We start from the raw sequence: 8,081 nt of genomic DNA on the forward strand, positions 1-8,081 counted from the left end.
AGTGTTTTTTTAAACTCTAAAACATGAAATGTGGAGTTATCTGCTTTTGCCAAAAAACGACTGTTGGAGTTATCTGCTTTTGCTATAAAACTAACTTTTAATACGTATAAAACACATACTTTCAATGAACTTTAATTTTGTAAATTACCTGTATTTGTTTAAGGTATTATTACTTAATGAAAACAACCCAACTGCAGTTTGACTGATATTACTTGGAATGCTCAATAAAAAAACGTGATTTCTTAAAAAGATTTATAAAAATGGAGTTATCAGTTTTTGCAAATGAAGGTCAAGGTCAAGGTCAAGGTCAACTTTATTATCCCCGAAGGGCAATTTGTTTTACAGCCAACAGTAAACCATATGCAAACAACAAACAAGCAACCACAACACAGACAAAAACAACTTTTTTTATGAAGAACTCTTCATATATAGGCTATATATTGCTTTTGGAACAAAGCAAACAATCTACAGATCTGAAAATGCCCTCAGAATTCTCTTTTTGTGTCCTAACCAACTCCAACTTAGATATATGTTTGTACCTTCTCAAAAAAAAATAAAAAATACAAATTTATTTGCGTTCTGATGGTTCTGTTGTTTTGTTCATCAAATGTCATTTAATTCACTCTTTCAGTGTAGCTATCTGTTTGTACACTACAGGCTTTTTAACTGGAGTATTTAATAGATTTTCCAACCCTTTCCATGGCTGTTGAAAATTGACTTGGGTCATATGCCAAAAATGAGAAGGGAAAACAAGTTTTAATGGTTTGAAAACACGTTTGATTCTTGCAAACAGCACCAGATAGGCAGTGGTTATAAAACTTTAACTGATCTGTGAAAAGGGGAAGCTACTACTGGGCCACATGTTCTTGAGTTAATTGCCTGGCTGCTTTGAGACTCCTATGAAAGTCTGATCATTAAAGAAATTGGTAAGATATTTCTTTGCCCTCAAAATCTCAAGATGACACAGGATCTCTTTTTTAAAAGCTTTTAATTTTTTTACTGTGGAGCTTTTTTATGAAACACTCCTTGATTGCTCAGAATTGTTGTTTTTTAGAAAAAGGTTTTGTCACAAACATTTGCATCTCCAGCCCCGAAACAACTTTTGCATACTGTAAGTGACCATGGGAAGCTACAACATAGTAATTACCAATAGTGAAAATTCTGTCATCAGTTACTCACCGTCAGTAGTTCTTGCAGTAGCTCAAATGTCCTTGCACGACATGCAAAAATAAACCTTGCTGGTTCTCATACTTTGAGCAAGTACTTTTGTGCTTCTGCTTACCATTTTATGTGCTCTATTCATGTGCGCTAATCAATGTTTATATGTAAATAAAGCCTAAATTAAATCTGTTCATCATATAAAGTGGCCGTATCTCTTCAGAGGACTTGGATTAAACTGCACGGTTACACCATGAAACAATTTTTTTATAAAAAGTTTGTTTCTCTTTAAAGAAACAGATTAGCTTGTAAAAGTTGTGTCAAACTTCATAAAGAAACATTAAAATTAATCTTCATAAAGAATCTTAATGTTTCTTTAAGAAGTTTGACATGCTGAACACAAAAATCACATTACTTTTTGTTTATCATTAACAGTGCTCATGAAAAATAATATATATTATATAGCACTAGAATATTACAGAATGTTACAGAAACTTCTAGAATGTTCCCATCCTTGCAAAAGCAACATCTTAATAAATAAATAAATAGTACAAAAACTCACAGTATCTTATCTTACTAAACCAATGTTTCATAATTAATGATAGAAGGTCTAAAATGTACCTGATCTAAATATTGACCAAAATATTGATGCAATGTGAAAATAAGTTGTACAATAATAATTAGCACCACAGAATTACAGAAGAACCATAAAAAACTAAATGAAACAAATTGTTGTTACATTGTGTAATGGATTTCTTTTTTTATTTTTATTTTTTTTTGACGTGTCCATTTGGGTGAATCACTCAAGTTCCATTAACAATATCTTCATTTGTGTTTCGAAGATGAACGGAAGCATGGGTTTGGTGCGACGTGAGACTGAATAAATAATGACCGATTTTTCATTTTTGGGTGACTGCAGAGAATTGGTTGCCTGGGACGATGATCAATTATGCAGTTTAGTGTTATTATTCAAAATAATTGACCACAGAATGAATGAAACATTTCATTCAGTCAGAATGAAATATCCCAGAGCGTGGAGTAATAATGCATTTGATTAATTTTGTGTTAAAGATCAAACTTTCCAAAGCTTTTCATGGAGAGCATTTCTTCTAGTTCACTCTCTCCTGTTCCTTCTCTCTACCTTTTAACTGCCTGGGTGAAACCGCTGTCGTCTGACTTAAAGCCAACTTAGCAGTAACTACAATTTATACTTATTCATGGCTTTGCTGTTGCTTATAAGTAAACAGTGTTTGAATGTGAGAGAAAGCAGTTTGGAGTCATAAACAGCGCTGGCAGGGGGGCAGAGTCTGGTTGATTAGAAGCACTCCTGGTGTAATTGGGGCCTAGTTAGATCTGATTGCTGGTCCTGTGTTTGGATAGCAAACTGCAGCGGTGCTGCTACAAATTACAGCGAGTCCATCCGTGTGTACTTGCAGAGTTGTCGTCATGGAGACCGCTCAAAGGCGTCTTGTGTCCCGCCGAGGAAATTTAAGAACATCGTTTCAGGTGAGATGTGTCAGGCCGTGTGTTGGAGAAGAGACTGAATTTGGGTCAGTTCGCATCTCAAAGACTGACAGCTCTAGCTCTGATGGTCCTTGCATGATATTAAAGGGCTTGCATGTGATTTGTGCTTTGTGATACAAGAAAAACCAATGTAGAGAGACATAACCTACTTTTAGCCGAGTTATCCCTTTTGCAATCGTGAATGATAAGTACCGTAATTATGCTGTCAAGCAAAGATTGACAATACACATAGATGCCTGGCAGTGGCGTCAGGCCACAGGGTCGTTTGCTGCCATTATTTGTAAAATGATCAGACAGGAAACGGCGGTGACTATGAAATAGATGGCATCTTCTCTTCTGCGGCCTGTTTGAGTTAGAAATCATCTAACTAAACCATGAATCCTTCATGAGTGTCTGTTTTCTGGTTTAGGCAGAGAATCCTCTTCACAGATCAGTGCATATCACCGTAGATATTAACCAGCAATAGAAAAATGAATGGTTTGGGTTGTATCGTTCATGCTTGTTGCAATTGCTCAGTGATGCCAGTGGCCTCTTGTTGGTCGGTGTGGCAGAGTGGTTAAGAACCTGGACTTGTGACAGAACGGTTGCTGGTTTAATCTCCACATGGAATGACACTTATTTTGCACATAATTATGGTTAGTAATTTGAACAACCCATAACCCTACGGTTTAAACTTTGGCACATTAAATATGCCACATCGTTTATGTTATGGATACAAATGATAGCTATGATTTGTTGAGAAGGTATGCTATTACTTTTCTAAGTGATCTGTCTTATGATTTTTGCTTTGTGGAAAATAAAATGGTGGGGGGGGGGGTTGACCAGCCCATCTAGAGACCAGAACATCGTAGAGACTCGGGGGTTGACTCTTTTGACTCGGGCCACTCACAACAACTTAGCAACACCCTGGCAACCAGCCAGAATATCCTAGCATTGTGAACAGGGAGTTTTTACAGACTAAAGGCCTTTCACATTATGATAATGATGACAAAAACTATAATATTTTAATATTCATTCAAATTTTTTGAGAATAGGGAAGTCCACACCACAACCATTACAGTAACGACATGAATCACTTTCAGAATGATTTTTTTCCCCAGTTGATGAAACCACTTACATACTTACATTTTCCTCAAAAAAAAAAATGTTCAAAGCACAAGATGTTCAACATGCAAAGAAAATGATTGTAGAGTTGAGGGGATAGTTCATGCACAAATGTCAATTTACTCGCTATCAGGTTTTTCCAACCTTGTATGATTTTATTTTATTTTATTTTATTTTATTTTATTTTATTTTATTTTATTTTATTTTATTTTATTTTATCTTATCTTGTGGTGTTGTGTCTGTTAAGCTCCAAAAACGAATAAAACACCACAGAATTATGTGTAAAAGGCAGTGGATTTGATAAGAAAGATATAGTGCAAGACTTCTAGGTTTATGGTGATATTTGTAGTCATTTTTGAGCCCGAAACACAGTCACTATGGACTGTCATTACACAGAAAATGTACATTCTGCATGCAAGTTCTCCTTTTGTGTTCAGTAGAATTAAGAAACTCACATGGGTTTGGAGTGACATGAGTTTACATTTTTGGTGCAACTATCCCTTTTACAATCAGCGAATTAAACATGTATGGAGAAATTAAGCTGAAGAACATTTGACGTGCTTTGCATTTCTTTATCCTGTTAACGTATTGCAAATGTCTCTGTATTGTCTTTCAGATGAAAGTGAGGCAGTAGACAGCATGTACGACACAGAGCCCAATCTCGTGACTGGCGAGAGCGCAGAAGAGGAGACAGAAGACAGCATCATGTCCCCCATTGCGGTGGGGCCCTCGTCCCCTCAGCCCTGCAATGAGGACTTCACTCCTAAAGAGGGCTCACCCTATGAGGTGCCCGTCTACATTCCCGATGATATTCCCATCCCTGCCGACCTGGAGCTCCGTGAGTCGTCCGTTCCAGGGGCTGGCCTAGGAATCTGGGCCAAAGTCAAAATTTGCATGGGCGAACGCTTCGGACCGTACAACGGGCTGCAGAGCGCCACGGTGAAAGAGACCACTTATGGATGGGAGGTACGTGGAGATGAGGTGGCATGCATTTTACATGTTGCTTTTTATTAGCTTTACCCTGAAGTTTACAATTCGATTTGAATTTGAAAGATCTCCGTTTCGGCCCCGTCCCAAATGGCTCACTTGAAGTGGCCATGCAGTCTCGTGGTCTTCTTTCAAGTATGTAAACCATACTGGTTTGGCTGACTTCTAAGTGTTCTAGGACCCAAGAACATTATGTCCAAGCAACATTACTTCACCAAAGTGTGGCCTCGTAGAAGGTCTGCAAGGGTCAAGTGTGCTATTTGAGACAAAACCTTAGTTTAGACTCTGAAGATGAACAGAGACTCAAGATTCAAGGGCCAAGGGTGCGTGTGGGTAAGTCAACCCTGCGGTGACTAGCTCATAGCCTGTGGGAAAGACATGAGCACATTTTGGGGTAAAGATGTTCATTCCATGTCTCTGGGTTTTTTTGTTTTTTTTTCTCATTTCCCCCTTTTCTTTTCCATCCTTTCCTGAATTTCATTTAAAGGCAATTTTCAAAACCCTGATTACTGAAGATATCAGCTTTTCTCCTCTGCCTACATCTATTAGAATACACTCATTTGGTCACGCCACATCATACGGGTTATGTGGCATTTGCGTGGAGCCATATTGAACTATTAATTTTCATTTCAACATGACATCGGAGGATATTGAAGTTGCTTCGGTAAGCTCATTAGGGCACATGCTGATTCCCCCCACATGACTGATCAGACGTGAGCCACTCTCTCTCTCTCTCTTTCTCCTCTCTCTCTCTGTACTCTACTCCACTGATATATACCATTACACTCATTTAGAATTACATATGAGCAGGGGCAACCAGAAACGTTGTCCTGGGCCCTGTGATGGAGGGGGCCCATTGAGGTCCTGTATATTATAGCCTACTCACTGGGCCTGAGTGAGAGGAGGGCCACCCATAAGAATTTATGTCTGAAAAATGTTGGCCATTTCTTTTCTTTTTTTATGCTTTCGATTTGACCATTTCTAAACGCATTCAAAAATTCCTTAAGATTTTCATTCAAATCAATGCAGAAAATAGTCAGATTTTAGAAATGCACAGTATGTTATTTCACTCAGATGTCCTATACTGCACTTGTAATAAGTATATAAGTACATATTATATAATTGCTAAAAACAGGCAGCATGAAAGATTGTATCCCATCGTGCAATGGACTTGACTTTTAATTTTTATTGCAATGAATGAACTGGGAAGTAATATTAATTTTTTAAGATTTTTAACTTTTCTTAGAACCATGCTAAAAGTTAAAGACATTTTTCAAAAATATAAAATAAATAAATAAACAAAAATAACCATTCCTCTGAGATAATAACTGGACAGCACTTGGTGAATTAATATACAATGTAGCATACTATACGGTAATTATATACTGCATACTTGTTCACATACTTTTTTAAAAATTAATTGGCAGTATGCAGTTCACAAGCATTACAAAAATAGCCACTGAAACATGTAATAATCTGTGGAAAGGCATCAGCTTCACATCATGCTTTCATACAGGAGGCTTTTTTCCCCCTCAAGAAATTCATATTTCTGCTTTCGACATGCCTAGCTTTATTCGCTAGGAAAGGCATTTTAGCTGTCTTGCTGCTTTGCGTTGGAATCTCCACTAATGATGCTCATCAGAATCCGACCCCAAGAGAAAGCTTCTCTCTCTCTCTTTCTTTCTCTGTTTGCCTGACACAATGCTCAGATTTCAGCCCTAATTTACACGCTGAAGTACTTTGGATTTATGTTTTGTAAAGAGTACACTCAAGGCCCTGGTTGACAGCATAACGATTGACAAGGAGCACATCTATGGGTATTTGCTCACACACACACACACACACAGTATACTAGCATTACAAAAATAGCCACTGAAACATGCAATAATCTGTGCAAAGCCATCAGCTACACATCATGCTTTCAGGAGGCTTTTTTTTTCCCTCAAGAAATTCGTATTTCTGCTTTCAACATGCCTAGTTTTATTCCCTAGAAAAGGCATTTTAGCTGTCTTGCTGCTTTGGGTTGGATTCGCCACTAATGATGCTCATCAGAATCCGATCTCAAGAGAAAGCTTCTCTCTCTCTCTCTCTTTCTGTCTGTTCTGTCTGCCTGACACAACGCTCAGATTTCAGCCCTGATTTACACACTCAAGTACTTTGGCTTTATGTTTTATAAAGAGCACACTCAAGGCCCTGGTTGACAGCGTAACGATTGACAAGGAGCACATCTATGGGTACTTGCTCACACACACACACTTGCTAAAGACCAGAGAGACATCTGTTGGACCATCTGTGACAAACCATCTATAAAAATGATACTTGTTAGCAGCTGCCGGGAAGCAGATGACAGTGTGTCGCCTTAATTTTAGGATATTCTATTTAATTGAATTATTTCTCTTTTTTATTTTCTAGGGATTTTTTAATGTCATTTTTTTTCTTTTAAAATGATTTCTCCAATCCTAGCTTAGTATGCAGACAACTATAAGTAAAAAAAAAACAAAAACAAAAACTTACTGTTTACATAGTGACTCTGTGGCAGTTATGTTTGTTTGAGAATCCTCACACAGCAACAACCAATAGCGTGACTTTGGGGCGGGGCTATCTGTTTGTCCAGCCAATGACAGGCAGGGGGGAGTGTTTGGGAAACATTTTTGCATAAATATTTGTTGCTGCTGATTGTGCAGAAACCACACACTTCACCTTTAAGGGCTGTCATATGGCAATTTTTTTGCTCAACTATACTTTATGTTACATCTTAGGGCATTAAATGTTTTACTCAAAAGAAAAATGAAACCAATCAGTCCCTATCATTCAGAAACGTCAAGCTCATAAAACATCTGCTATAAAATGTGGAAAAATAAAAGAACACATCTAAGCCACATCCTGTCTGCCCCGTTAGCCGTGGTTTTAGGGTTCTGTGCTCTTATTAGGGATAGTCATAACAGTCAGACATAGATACCATCGCTGCAGTCCCTGTGGAGCTGGACTCGGCTACGTCACCGACCCTTAGACAAATAGACAGAAGTGAGAGAGCAGAGCAGCTAAGAGCAAAGAGAGTCGGAGGTGTTAATAGAGCGGGATTACAGAGCGGCCACAACGGGCCAAACACAGACAGATATCCACCGAGTGTTTGGATGACGGATGTGCTCAGAGCTCACATGGTTTCTCATGACTGCAAAACATGTATATGCCATAACCAATCTCATTCTCTGGATTTCCGTTTGTGGTACAATCATGACTTTTCCATATTTTAGGCTACAAAGGATCAAAATACACACACACACACACACACACACACACACAGACAC

General features: G+C 38.1%; 1 protein-coding gene across 1 annotated transcript in view; it reads left to right on the plus strand.

The window, feature by feature from the left end:
* Window positions 1-4,800, plus strand: part of LOC107710770 (PR domain zinc finger protein 16-like) — a 90,562-nt gene extending 85,762 nt beyond the window's left edge. The window contains exon 2 of the mRNA XM_016515618.1: window positions 4,403-4,800. Within this exon, the coding sequence (XP_016371104.1) occupies window positions 4,403-4,800 (398 nt within the window). The remainder of the gene's footprint in view (window positions 1-4,402) is intronic.
* Window positions 4,801-8,081: the final 3,281 nt, after the last annotated feature.

The sequence above is a fragment of the Sinocyclocheilus rhinocerous genome, unplaced genomic scaffold (assembly GCF_001515625.1).
Source record: "Sinocyclocheilus rhinocerous isolate Xijiao unplaced genomic scaffold, SAMN03320098_v1.1 scaffold1048, whole genome shotgun sequence".
Classification (NCBI taxonomy): domain Eukaryota; kingdom Metazoa; phylum Chordata; class Actinopteri; order Cypriniformes; family Cyprinidae; genus Sinocyclocheilus; species Sinocyclocheilus rhinocerous.